The sequence below is a fragment of the Calidris pugnax genome, unplaced genomic scaffold, assembly GCF_001431845.1.
Source record: "Calidris pugnax isolate Ruff unplaced genomic scaffold, ASM143184v1 scaffold82, whole genome shotgun sequence".
Taxonomy (NCBI): domain Eukaryota; kingdom Metazoa; phylum Chordata; class Aves; order Charadriiformes; family Scolopacidae; genus Calidris; species Calidris pugnax.
The window spans coordinates 314,980-329,330 of NW_015090833.1; the positions used below are offsets into that span (position 1 = coordinate 314,980).

The 14,351-nt window shown below is 42.4% G+C and overlaps 1 protein-coding gene across 1 annotated transcript in view; it reads left to right on the plus strand.

Annotated features, from left to right (window-relative positions):
• Window positions 1-14,351, plus strand: part of DVL1 (dishevelled segment polarity protein 1) — a 44,519-nt gene that overhangs the window by 15,403 nt on the left and 14,765 nt on the right. The window contains exon 4 of the mRNA XM_014941463.1: window positions 8,594-8,732. Coding sequence (XP_014796949.1) covers window positions 8,668-8,732 — 65 coding nt within the window. The 5' untranslated portion in view covers window positions 8,594-8,667. The remainder of the gene's footprint in view (window positions 1-8,593; window positions 8,733-14,351) is intronic.

Below are 14,351 nucleotides of genomic sequence, written 5' to 3' on the forward strand. Positions count from 1 at the left end.
GGCGAGTTGGGGTGTAGGGATATAGGAGTCAGATGGGCACAAGCGTAAAGGACAAGGGGTCCTGCTTTGGTAGGATGAGGGGTAATGGTTTTAAACTGAAAGAGGGGAGATTTAAATGAGATATTAGGAAGAAATTCTTTGGTGTGAGGGTGGTGAGAGCCTGGCCCAGGTTGCCCAGAGAAGCTGTGGCTGCCCCATCCCTGGAGGGGTTCAAGGGCAGGTTGGAGGGGGCTTGGAGCAACCTGGTCTGGTGGGAGGTGTCCCTGCCCAAGGCAGGGGGTGGCACTGGGTGGTCTTTAAGGTCCTTTCCAATCCAAAGCATTCTGTAATTCTATAAAGCATGGGTAGACAGTGTGATACTCATCATTCAGGGACCCCAATCCCTGCACACACAGATGGGCTTGCAAGTCTTCATTGAAAAAGTGGTAATAACGTGTTTCCTGTTAATAATTAGTAAAGGTTTTCTGCATTGGTGGGGACTGGGAGCTCTGTTGGTTTTTTTCCTAACTGGGAGCCTGACTGTGACTTCTTCCAAGACACTCTCACCTTTGTTCCCGCGAGTGTTTCCTGTTAATAATTAGTAAAGGTTTTCTGCATTGGTGGGGACTGGGAGCTCTGTTGGTTTTTTTCCTAACTGGGAGCCTGACTGTGACTTCTTCCAAGACACTCTCACCTTTGTTCCCTGTGCTGGCACAGAACCCTCTTTACAGTTTCCTTCAGCAGATGTTGCTCTGCCCTTTTCCGCTTTCAAGGCTTATTTGATTTAGTACTTTGATGTGCTTTTGTCCCTCAGGCAGGACCTACTCTGCTGTTGATAAAAGTCAAGGAGGACATATTTTAACCTCCGAGGCTCTGCTTTATTCTAATCTCAGTGACACACTGAAAGGCTTTTGTCAGACCCTCTCAGTGAACTCTCTCGTCCCCTAATGAAGACCCAGGAGCTGGGGGTCAGCAGGGCAGAAAGTCCCTGGTTATTAGTGGGACAGGCACTGAACCAGAGCCAGAACGGGTCTTGTTTAGACTAAGGACTTGGATACCTGTGAGTATTTTATGAATAAAACCCTTATAATCACGGTTTGGGAAAGTGCACACTCAATTACAACAGTTCCTGCCCCCCCACCCCTCCAAACAATGTTGGTTAAATTAGAAAAAATTAGTAAAGGGGATTTTAACTGGGTAGAGACATCACAAAAACTTTATGGATTTAAACGCACACCTTAATCACACAGGAAACCTTTTGTGTGAATTCAAGGCTACTTGGTGCTGTTTGGGAGGTATAAAACGTTGGTAAAAGTGAAGTGTGTTTGCATACTGGTAAAGCCACTTTTATCTATTTATTTCTATAAAAGAAAATCTAGTTCAAACAGGAAATACGTGAAGTTGAACCCATTTTTTCTGTTTATAATTTAAAAGAGAAGATATAGCTGGAAAAAGGCAAGGGAAAAAATGTAAACAGGAGGTTATTATTCGTTTAGTGAGCTCCTCTGATCTAGTATATAAACCAGGGATATTTTACTTGGAATATCTAGAAATATGGATGTTGATCTCAACTATCGGTGTCTCTTCAGATCTGCAAAATGAGACTAAAAGCCCTTCTCTTTACCTCACATCTGTTCACCCCTTCCAGTTCCAGCTGAATCCAGCTGTGCGCTGGCTTTTAGGGAAAAGTGAAGTGAACCTTTTAAAGTGCTCAAAGAACAATTCCCTTCCATTTTTTATTTATATTGAATGATAGGAGAGGGGCCATAAATTGAAGTTTTAATTTATGCAGGCAGGCCAACACATTGCAAATCAGGTGCCTTTAAAAATTTTTTTTGTATAATAAATGTATTTAATTATAATATTAATATAATAATAGCATGTTTATATTTGATAAAATAAGTCACTACAGAAAAGCTAAGAGTTAAAGAGGAAAACTACATTTCCATATGGGTTTGTCCTTTGTTGGGGTCTCTCCTTTGCATCTCTGGGTCCCTGGATGTGACATGCAGAAAAGAGCAGAGACTGACACTCTGTTTCCAAAGGCAGAGATTTAAGGTCCTTTTCCATCCATGCCTGCTCTAACTCTGTGGAACAGGCTTAAAGGTGCCAAGGACTTTCTGCTGCGGCGGAGGGTGTTGAGGTGGGAGGGCAGCCTTCCAGGTGCTGGCAGCAAAACCACAGGTCACACTGAGTCATGGCAAACAGACAGAATGTATACATTACTGCCATCATTCATCCATCTCAATTCATCTGCGCCTTTCACTTTCTTGGTACCAAATGCTTGTGAGGAATCCAAGCCCCACGTTAAATACCCTATAAATCTGTGTCTTGCTCCCCAAGGGGTGTGTGATGCCGGCTGCCGTGACCTGATTTCCCTGGCAGTGCTTTGCATGAGTGAAATTTGCTTTCCTTCCCCATTAGAAGACGGGAATGGGAGGGGGCAAGGTTTTTCTTTGCTTATTCTTTCTGGTGGGTCCCCTGGACCTACAAGACAACCCTAAACCACGTGCTTTGTGTTTTCTTTGTGTACTGGAAACATGATACCCTGCAACTCCAGATCCCGGGCCAGTAGGACTGTCCTTTTTTATTTTGTTTATTTTTAAGGACCGCCTGGCTTCCACTGGAGTAATTTGTCCCAAGTCATTCAAGCAGTAGATGTAACTTGCCCACCCCCTGAAGGCATTCATTACGGGGGGAGGGTTTTGATTTTGGGAGCGGTTTCCAGTCTGGATGGAAGAACACTAAGGTCGGTGAGGCAGGAGCTGGCAGTCGCCATCCCCACGACCTTCTCCAGCTCTGGTGGCCTTGGGGGGACAAAGGGGGGTCCTGGTGGAGCCGTGCTGTGAGTATTGTCTGTATTGGGGGCTGGAGAGGGGCCGGCCAGAGGCAGAGAACCGGTGGCTGAGGCTGCGGAGAAAGGGTTGTGAAGGGGGGGAAGGATCTGAGGCTTTTCCGTATGGCTGAGGGTGACCGTAGCCTGGGGGAGAGACCTGGGAAGAGAAGATCACTTCGACATTAGAAACGGTGGACTTTTCCAGGAGGGCAGGTATGCTTTCAAAATTCTGTTCTCTAGGAAGCATTAAAACTTCATAGAGACTTGTTAAAAGCCACTGGTTTTCATAGACAAGTAATCCATAATCTGAGTCAGATGGAAACGCACCTGGACGGTGTTAGAGAACATTTACTTTTTGAAGAGCTCAGGTCAAAATCTTTAACAAATATGGTAAATCTGTTTTAAATTTAGCATTAGAGTTACTAATTCGGCATCTGCGGTAACACCATATGAGAATGCTGAGACCATTGTAATATTAAACCTTGCTGCTGTTAATGACACTAAAAGCAAACACTAATTTACACAAAGTGTCATCATCCTGCATTTGTCCTAATTCTTTAAGCTTGTGAGGAGCAACTGGTGAGAAAGACTCTCAGGGAAACAGGGAGTTGAAAAAGGTTTATGACAACTGTAATAACGCTTGGAAGGATCATAATTTTAAATGTCCCATCTTAACAAATTAACGCAGTATTGTGTTTGTTTCGTGTTTGTCCTGAAGACCCAGTCAAAGAACTTGAAACTGTTTTTAAAATGTTTGAAAAGCTGAACCTTGAGAGCAGCTGAGCTATTGCAATCCTCATTAAATTGCACAGAAGCTGCAAATCTTCACGGCTCCTGGAGGTTTTGTCCTTCTGTGAGAAGTTAATAATTCAACCAACACAGCTGCTGTGCTGGGGTGTTGAAGTACACACAGGTAACGCCAGGGCTTCTGGTTGGAGAGGGTGTTTGACCTACCTGAGACAAAGTTCTCTCAGTTTTAAGTCAAGCACAGATTTCACCGGAATAAACAGAAACCTCAGCTTTGATACCGAGGAGGTTCCGGCCCCAATTCTAATTGATGGGTTTCAGCCAGGCGTGAGCTTGGTCACAGTGAGATCCATCACCTCTCTGCAGCGAGGCTGTGCTTTGCCCTGTGCTGAACTGTGACTGGTTTTGTGAAACTCTCATTTTTAATGATGATGTCCATATTTAAGGCTTTAGGTTTAAAGTGCTCCGTGTCCCAACAGAGCAACCCGTCTGCCTTAGATGTTCTCTAGAACAAGTGGGGTTGCTCCACCATTGGCATTTATACCAGGTTAAGATCTGCCTTAGACATCTCTAGAACAAGTGGGGTTGCTCCACCATTGGCATTTATACCAGGTTAAGCTCAGAAACATTTTTCTCTTGGCAGATACTTGCAGAACTAGATGGAATTTATTAATAAGAAACACACATATATGTTTAGGGTCTTTTTTTTATTCTTGAGTGAAAAGTTCCTTCACCTCTATCTCCAAAACAGAGAAATTTTATGAGACAGGAAAACCGTGTGTTTAGATCTGAGATAATTTTCTTTAATACATTAAAATAAGACAAAAAGAGAAATGTTATGAGAGAGAGGAAAACCATGTATTATAATAATATAATGATTTTCTTTAATACATTAAAATAAGATAATTTTCTTTAATACATTAAAATAAGAGGCCATTTTAAAGAAGCCCCAAATCAGTGTAATCTCTAGTAGCCTCTTTATATTCTAAAAAGTTTTTATGCAAATTCCAAAGGCCTATTTATGTGTGGTTACTGGGATGAAGAGGCTATGCTATATTCCAGGACCCCGTTAAAATTGTAGTTATAAAAGGATTTGGACTTGCAGAAGTGATCCGTGGGTTGTGCAGAGCGTGTGGTGGAAATGGCAGAGCAGGAAATGGCAAAGTCAATGCAAATGCTTTTTGTTCTATTTCCCCAGTCCTTCAAGACACACTGCCTACCAGATCACAGAATCACAGCCTTCCTTGGGATTATGTCATGGAGGAAGAGCATGCAAAAAATACATATATTTTTCCTAATCTTTGAGTCTTCAGGAATGGAATTTTCCAGTTTCCCAGCAGGAGCCCCGAACTGGCTCTTTTTCCCTCTCACACTGTGCATGAAAAATAACTGCTGGTGGGAAGCCCCGTGTACATCTGGATGTGTTTGTTGGACTCGGACACAGTGATAGTCACGGCCTGCGCTGGGGATTCCCCTCCGTGGGCACAGCCTGGGCAGGGAAATGGTCACTGCCACGTTTTTGAAGTGTTTTGGTAGGAACCAGCCACAGCAGGAGAGGCAGCAGGAGCCCAGGAGACCCACTGCCCCTAGGAGATACTGTCACAAGTGGTGTCACCACCTGATGAGGCCACTGGAACCAGTCAGATGCTATCCAGAAGCACAGCCCCGCGTGTGTCGCTGTAGGTATTAATACTCTTTTCAACTGAAGTTTCTAAGCAGTCAGTGCCCTGTTTTTTGTGCAGGGAAACTGAGGCAGCCTTCAGCTGGTTAAAAAGTCTGTCTCTGGTCTTAAAATTGTCCTCTGTGTGAAAATTCCCCCCTGAGGACTAAAGAGCAGAGAGTGTTGGTGTGGGTCGTTCTTCATAATGGTTGTGAACTGATCAGGTTTATGGATGGGATAAATTATTCACCTGCTAATGAACGAGGAAACTGTTTGTATTAGACATGGGATTAGCAATCCTGTTCCGATAGGAACATGAGTCCAAGCTTCAGGTTTATACTCTCTGAAACAACAGCGAACATGTACTTTGGGGGAAATTTAAACTGTAGGGTGTTCTGGTTTCAGCTGCTGTCAATAATTATGTCGGCTGTAAAATAATTCCAGTGTGTTGTATGTGCCTGCTGTGATGTAATCCTTCATATATCTTGGGCCAAGCAGGAGAGGAAGAGCATTTCTTATAAAAAATGCTTATAAGAGCAGTACAGTAAAGAGAGAAGCTTGTATTTGAGCCCAGTGCTGAGCAGGTGGAGCTGGGTGACTGCTGAATTATTTTATTCTTTAGTGCCATAAATACACAGTTAAATTTTGAAGGGAGCTTGCTTAGAGACAGCATGAGGACCATCTTTTAGGATGCTAGCAGGGAGAAAATTCAGATTTGGAATTGGGAAGTTTCTTACTAGTAGTGAAAAAACACACAACTGCTGAACATGGTGTCCAGTGGTTAGAGACAGGAGAAACACCTCAGCTGAGCTAGAATTTTATCTAGTGGAAGTATTAGGCAAATGACTCTGAATTGCAAAGTCAATAAAATAGCAATCTGCTCATAGAGGTTTTTAAGGACAAAAATTTTCCCGAGTAAATAACCCCCAATGGATGAGATGTGACACTTTGAAACGTGTCCTGGTTTCACAGCGATCCTCGTTGCAAGGCTGCAATCTGTAGATAGCTACCTTAAATGCTGCCTAATCGATGGCATCCAGAATTCTCTGCAGAGAAGTGGACGCAGGATGGAGTCTTAGAGCAGAAAACATCCACAAGAGTGAGAGCTTTTAGACCACCCACTTGGAATGAAATGAAGAATCTGCATTGTCTAACGACGGTGACCTGTGATGGGAAAGACAGAACTGGTGATTTCTAGTGGGCACCTGAGACATCCCACCTATTGATGACCAGAGGTGCCCCCATCCCTCCCTGTGTAAACGGGCTGCCGTGGTGTCCGGTGGTTAGAGGCAGGAGAAACACCTCAGCTGAGTTAGAGTTTTATCTAGCGGAAATATTAGGTAAATGACTCTGAATTGTACAAAGTCAATAAAATAGCAATCTGCTCATAGACATGGTGTCCAGTGGTTAGAGACAGGAGAAACACCTCAGCTGAGCTAGAATTTTATCTAGTGGAAGTATTAGGCAAATGACTCTGAATTGCAAAGTCAATAAAATAGCAATCTGCTCATAGAGGTTTTTAAGGACAAAAATTTTCCCGAGTAAATAACCCCCAATGGATGAGATGTGACACTTTGAAACGTGTCCTGGTTTCACAGCGATCCTCGTTGCAAGGCTGCAATCTGTAGATAGCTACCTTAAATGCTGCCTAATTGATGGCATCCAGAATTCTCTGCAGAGAAGTGGACGCAGGATGGAGTCTTAGAGCAGAAAACATCCACAAGAGTGAGAGCTTTTAGACCACCCACTTGGAATGAAATGAAGAATCTGCATTGTCTAACGACGGTGACCTGTGATGGGAAAGACAGAACTGGTGATTTCTAGTGGGCACCTGAGACATCCCACCTATTGATGACCAGAGGTGCCCCCATCCCTCCCTGTGTAAACGGGCTGGTTTTGCAGAGAAAGATTACAAAATCCCTCCCTCCCCAGCTGTGTAAACAGGCTGGTTTTGCAGAGAAAGATTACAAAATCATGCTGGCAACTTTCTTTCTGGGCTGTATAATTAATAATAATCAAAGCCAAATGCAAAGAAAGTACCTCTGATGAGAGAAGGACGTTGCCCAAATTTGCTTCCTATTTATACCAGTTAAATGTGGATAAAATCCAGTTCATTGTTTTCTGTAACCTGCTATTCACCCAGTCCAATATCAGGGCTCTGTTTAATGTCAGCTTCTCCGAATGAAATCAGTGTTATCTCCCAACATTGATGTGATTGCTTTTCTAAGTTGCAAGCGATGAACAGCAGAGGAAGGCAGGAAAAACAAGCACAGTGATTAAAAAGATGGGATTTTTCAAGTGGAGAAATTTCGGTTTTCTCCATGGCTGATGTTTTGACTTCCAACCTCTTCAGGAAAACTCCAGAGCCTGTAGGGGTGGTGGTGCAGTGTGCGTTCTGGTAGTCCAGCAGGCTGATCCAGGGGGGATGATGTTCTCACAAGCCAAAAACTGCTCCTGAAATGAAGCTTAAAGGTGAAGCGTGTTGAGAATGAGACAAGGGGTTCATGTGAGCAGCGTATGGGAGTGACCTGGCTGCTAGATAGTGCTGCCGATGGCAATGGGAGCTCTTCCAGTTCTCTTTCCAGTGAGCACATATTTGGGTTATGCGAACCCTTGGACTAAGAGACTTTAATTCACTCCACAATTTCTGATGTTTTGCTGTGTAGAAGCAAAAAAATAAATGGACAAGGTGGTTGGACTTGGTTTTATACTCAAGCTGAAGCTGGAGAGATTGGGGTGGATTTGTCCGATGCTGTGGTTAAGCATCCAGGTTTCCAGATCTAGTGAAATATTTTGAACTCCAGGCTGCACTGTATGAAGACTATAAAATGAATTTGTAGTCCTAGAAAAGGAAGAATTTTAATTGTTTAAGCCTGTGGTTGAGGGAAAGGTGGTTTTATGGGTGAGATATTAATAGAATTCATCAAGGAATGTTGTTTGATGTTTTCTGTGCTGCTAGGCCTGTGCATTCCAAACTCAAATTGTGTTATCTGCTGCTTTTCCAAGATCTTCCTATGTACCTTCCTCTTGACATCAACTTCTCCTGGCCGTTCTGAGTAACGTTCTGGTACCATTATAGCATTTGTCCATGCCTTCTATGTCTGCCTCGATCCTCTAATGGCTCACCATGAACTGAGCCACAGACAAATGAAAAAGTTAGGAAGAAGGTAGGTGGGCAGATGGGCCAGGCAGGGCAGGAAGCTTCCCAGCTGATGAATGAACTCAGGTTCTCACAGAGGTTTTGGCATGAGGACCCTCCTGCAGAGCTGTCTGCAGATGTCTGTGTGAACATCGTGCTGCTCCTGGTGCCACTTCCTCCCTCCTCCTCCTCCTCTTTCCCTAGTAATACTCCATTTGTTTTGTTTTCCCAGTCCCTCGGATCAATGGCCATCCGAAACTGGACAGGCACCGCGAGCACCCTCCTGGCTATGACAGCTCTTCCACCATGATGAGCAGTGAGCTGGAATCCAGCAGCTTCATCGACTCTGATGACGATGACAACACGAGCAGGTAAGGCTTTGGCATGGTCCCTGAGCCGTTAAATGCTGTTTGCATCTGTTTCCCGGCCACTTCACTGTATTCCTGGGCTTTCCTGAAGCATGCTGACTGGTGAGATGAGAAGATTTATCTCTACTCTTCTTAATTTTCCTTTTTTTTCCCCTTCTACATGTGGTTTGAGCACTGACAGTTTGTCAGTAACATCACGTTGTGTATAATCACTGCTCTGAGAAACAAGCAACGTTATTGGGGTCACTGTCCAAACTGCCCATAGCCACTCTTCCAATGAAGAGAAAACTTCCCTTCCTGTTCTTTCCCTTTTAACAGCAAGAATGATCACATTTTAAGATGAAAGCAATGTGCAACTCTCTACCTATTTATAAAGTAATGGTGTGAATATTGTAACGAAACACCTTCAGTATAAGTTCCTAATAAGTAGGCACTTCACTAAGGCTGAATTGTAAAGGAATTCCTGTGTAATTGCATGCTCTGAGGCCGGTGAGCAGTACAGGAACTCAGCAAAGTTAATGCTATTGCAAGAGCAGGCTGGGATGTTGGATATTTATGACTCTTTAATTATTTTTTTCTTTTTATGCAGACAGTGAGAATGTGAATTATTCCTTTTTGCAAAAAAGCTCCCCATTTCGAGACATCTTGTTGATGTCTAAAGATATTTTTGTTGTTCCATAAAAGGTATATAAATCAGTATGTTTCTCTGATTCAAAATAGCTATCTTTAAAGAGGTAACATCAATTAAAACTAATAGCCTTCCCTTTCTTGGCTGTGGTGAGAGTGTTCTTGAGCACTGTCTCTAGAGCATTACAGATTTGTATTAATTGTCAGAGAAGACAACAATTACTATCTCTGGTGCTTCATAGAGATCTGTACCTAAAATAAATAAGGTGCAATGTGATATTCTTAAATTCTAGGTAGAATACTTAAACATTTGCTGCATTTACAAACAGATTATTGAACTCAGTGGACCTATTTGGTCTTGCAGTTGGTTATATCTTAGAAACCGGTTGAGGAACAGCAGTTCCTTCAAGTCCTGTTCAAAGGCTGGGTGTTTCCAAAGGGTTGAAAGGGTAACAAAATGAACATTTAAGATTTGGTCCTGAATTAGTTTCAAGAACTTATTTTGCAGTTACGGTGAAGTTGCCAACACCTGGAGATACAGAAAATTAACCTTCTGGCTGCTTTGTACTTCACCTGGGTATTTATGTGCGTAAAGTCTTGGCAGGATCAGCACTTAACCTGAATGTGCTCGAAGCCTTCCTGAAGCCTTGAGGGCTTCTAACCCTCCTTCCCTCCCTAAAAAAATCAAGCCCACAAAAACAACAACAACAACCCTGCAGCTGATTTTTGTTTCTTGTAAATAAATTAATCATTTCCATGGCAGCAAGACATGCAGTAGGGCAGGATTAGCACAGCCAGGGTGGCCGCCGAAGCGCATTATACTTCGACCCAACTAAATCTTTCTCTGTTAATAAAGTAAAGCTTCCTGCGTCTGACCTGAGAAGAAAGAGACTTTTGGAAGCTGCTGCGCAGGCCTTTTCCTTTCTAGGCTGGGGCAGGAGCTTTTGGCAGCGAGAGCAGCTGCCAGGCCAGCTAGTCAGGAAGAGCAACTCGATGGAATGCTCCAAGGTATGCTGTTGTGTCGGTGAGGATGTTCTCCAGCAGATGAGAGATTGTGCTGGCAGGGAGAGGTTTTTCTTTAGAGGCAAATACGGCCAAACAGAAAATGGAGCGCGCTCCAGATCTGCTGGAGACAGCAGCCTGGGGAAAAAGAGGTTGAAGGGGGTAAGTTTGATGAGCTCTGGGGTCAGAACCTGCATCGCAAAGGGGATTTGTACGTGGAGGAGGTCACTGAGAGAAGAAATGAGAAGGATGTGACTGGCTTGGAAGTGAAGAGGTTGTAAGGTTGAGGATGCTTTTCTAACAGTGAGTGTTTGACATTGCTTTATTTCATTTTTAACTGGGAGCAGAGCAGCAGAGTTGGTTCATTTCCAGTCCAAGGAAGTTTCTTTGCACTCAGAGAGAAAGAGTAATTTTTTCTTTCAGTGATTTAATTTGTTCCCAGATATTAGAGGACAGTACAGAACTCTTCAAGCAGCGTGAGTGCAATCATTTATTTCCTTTGTTTTCAAAGTATGATATGATGAAACATTAGTGTTATTTGCAGGTAGGACGTGGGATTTTGAGTGCAGGTTGATGTAGAGAGCTCATGGTGAACTTTACAGTAAGAGTCTTATTTGTTCATTTCCAGTCCAAGGAAGTTATTTTGCACTCAGAGAGAAAGAGTAATTTTTTCTTTCAGTGATTTAATTTGTTCCCAGATATTAGAGGACAGTACAGAACTCTTCAAGCAGCGTGAGTGCAATCATTTATTTCCTTTGTTTTCAAAGTATGATATGATGAAACATTAGTGTTATTTGCAGGTAGGACGTGGGATTTTGAGTGCAGGTTGATGTAGAGAGCTCATGGTGAACTTTACAGTAAGAGTCTTATTTGTCTCTTCTGTTAAGCAAATAAAGGGCTAGCAGATATGACATCTGTAGCTGCAGGATTATTGTCTGCAACTTGCAATTAGTATTCTCAGTTTAATGTGACTAAATTCATTGAAAAAAATTGCTTACGTTTATTTCTCATTTAAGAAATTAACATTAGTTCTTTTTAAACTGTATGGATAAGCTTTCTTTAACAAACTGTTACCTTTTTTCCTTCCTTTGTGGAATGTACATTGGACAAATTATTATTCTTTTTAAAAATCTCTTTTGTGGTATTTTTTAGCTGTTCTGTTAGAAGTGCAGTCAGGGTTTTGGCCAGTAGCTTGTGCAGGAAATTGGTAGCTCTGATTCTGGATTTGTTTTTCATCTCTGCACTTTATTTTTCCCAAAAGCTCAACTACAACATCTGGTTTTGCTCATCAAATTGTAATAATAACGTTTATTGATTTCTGGGGATTCTTCAGAGATCAAAATATTACTCCTCATTAGAGTAGGTTTGAGCTGCTGCTTAGCATCCTGATACTCCTAGAATACGAGATAGGTAGTGTTTATGAATCATTCAGCAAGGATGCATTAAGGCTATGGATTTAAAAGAAATTACAAGAGGAGATGATGAACTGCACCAAAGCTGGATGAAAATAGATAGAGGCTTGACTCTTTTTTAAGAAATTGTGAAAATTTAAGCAAGGTTGTGAAACCTGATGGTTACAAATAGGCTTTTGGTGTGGACTCTGAAACCATCTGCCCTGCCTTGTTAGGTACGCAGGGCTTCTAAAGGCAGCTCCAGTCGTGGTCCAGCTTCCCCCAAGAAGGGAGGAAGAAACTGGTTTGTGTGAGCTCTCCATTTATGGTTTCTCTAGTGTAATAACTAACATTTTCTACTGATTCTTTGTGTAGAATCCAATGTGTAAGCACACAAAAACGTTTCTGCACTGCCTTCTGATCATCAGCTTTGTGTGACTACTGTGAGGGGCTGCTTTAACTCAAGTGGTTACTTCTCTGAAATGTTGTCTGTCCTCTTGAACTGAGCTTGAACTGGGGCTTTTCTAAGGAACTGATTTCCATTCTTCTGTCTAATGCAGAGTAGAATGAAAAAAAAAAACAAAACCACAGAATAGAACTTCATTTGCTGCGTATTACCATCTGGTAACAGGAGTTCAGAGATTTGTCAATAAACTCCAGTTTTGCTGGTTTAATTTAAAAGAAAAATCCAAAATGTTCACTGCTTACAGAGGAATCAAAACTTTTGGTCATGTATTGAAATCGAATGAGTTTTCCAAAGTAGTCTTGCCCCCAGGGTGCCCAAGAAAATAAGGGGGAACAGGCAGGTAGGGCTTTCAGTTTATTTTTATCTCCATTTTTTGCTCTGCTCTATGAACATTGCAAACTTAAAATTGCTTTTTACACTAGGCAATGTTAGCTGGAGGCATTACTCCTTTCAAGGATGTAGTACTGGGAAAATGGATAAATTAAATGATGATGAATTTAGTGAATTCTCTTTATCCACAGTAACCATTAGAGGATGCTGTTCTAAAAATGTTGGTGACGGGAAGCTCTGCTTACTCCTAAAGTGATACACACTGGGGTTACGCCATAAAATATGATGTTGCAGTAGGTGAAACGTGTGTAAACAATGGAAATCGATTGCCTGGATTTGTGTCCAGGCTTTCAAAAAGACTGGAGAATGTTGAACAAGTCCAGTTTTGGGAGCCCTCCATCTGAGAGACCTCGTTATCTTTCCTGTTGCAAAGGTAAAGCCTCAGAAAGCCAGGTGCTGGGAGCTGTTTCCACAGAGCGAGAATTATCAAATTTTTGATCTCTTTTGAAAATACCACCTCTTGGCTCTTTAAATTAATTTGCCTTGCTGGGAGGGGAGAAAGGAGTGTGTGAGGTTAACATGCCTGAAATAGTTTTGGGAACTCAAAGAGAATGTGAGGAGATTCACACCCTCTGAGCAGCTCCATCATCTGGGATATTTGGCTCAGCGAGATGGACTGAAACACACCTCCTTTATGGGAGATGGCTTTCCTGCTGCAGTGGGTTGTGTGACAGCACAGCAGTGACAGCAAAGCTCCTTTTTTGAAGTTGCTGGTGTGGGGTTTTGCTGGAGGTATTCCAGCATTCCTGCATGTGGCTAGGACTTTGAAGGCAGGGACATGGAGACTGGGGGAAAAGGCTGGTGCTGGTTTCTCTGTGACAGTGCCAGTTCAATTACTTGTGTTGTGTAGGGCTGTGGGTTTGTTTGGTTTTTTCTAATCTTGGTTAATGATGGACCATTACTTTTTCTTTTTTTTTTTTGCCATTCTTCATATAATAAATAGAGGAGAGATGTCTCTGTGGTGTTATGCTGGTATCTCTGAAATCTAGGCTTGGTTCCAGGCTTCTGAAATTAATTTGGGCAAATCCAGTTATGTGTTTCTGTGTCTCATCCCACCATCTGTAAAATGAGAATGATTAACGACCCAAACTCTTAGGGGGATCTTAAGGATTTCTATGTAGAATGTGGCACATTTAGGTTCTACAAGTTTGAAAAAAAAAACCACAACAAAATAAATCTAACAGAATATGGAAAGATAAATCATATTCACTGTTCCTCTGTCACTATTTGTTAGTAGCGATTATGAATTGCTACTTTATTTAATTGAATTCAAGCCTTAACATTAAGTTCCTGTTAACAGGGTAGATAGCAGCAGAAGAAAATAACAGCACCATGACAAGACTCACAAAAATTAAGAGATTCTGAGGTTGTCTTTCAGAGCAGAGATTAAAATAATGGTTTAATGTACAGCTGTTCTTACACCGGGCCTTTTTCTTTGATGGGCCTGGAGTCAGGACCACCTTTAAAGTAGTGGAAGATGCTACCACTGGCCTTTGGTGGTTAAATGGGGGTGATATATACCTCTTGGGGTGTGGGTTGCATTAAGTCTTGCTCCCAAAAGAGAGCAAAGCAGTAAATGGTATTCTCTAATCCGTGCTGTATTTAGCTGGTACCTTCACTGGCTCCGAGGCAGAGGCTCTGGTGCAGCACACGCAGGGACTGAGCAGCAATTCAGCAACAAACGATGCTACAATGGTGTCTGTGTGATTTACTCTCTCTGCATTTGTAGGCATCAGCCTGTTTTTT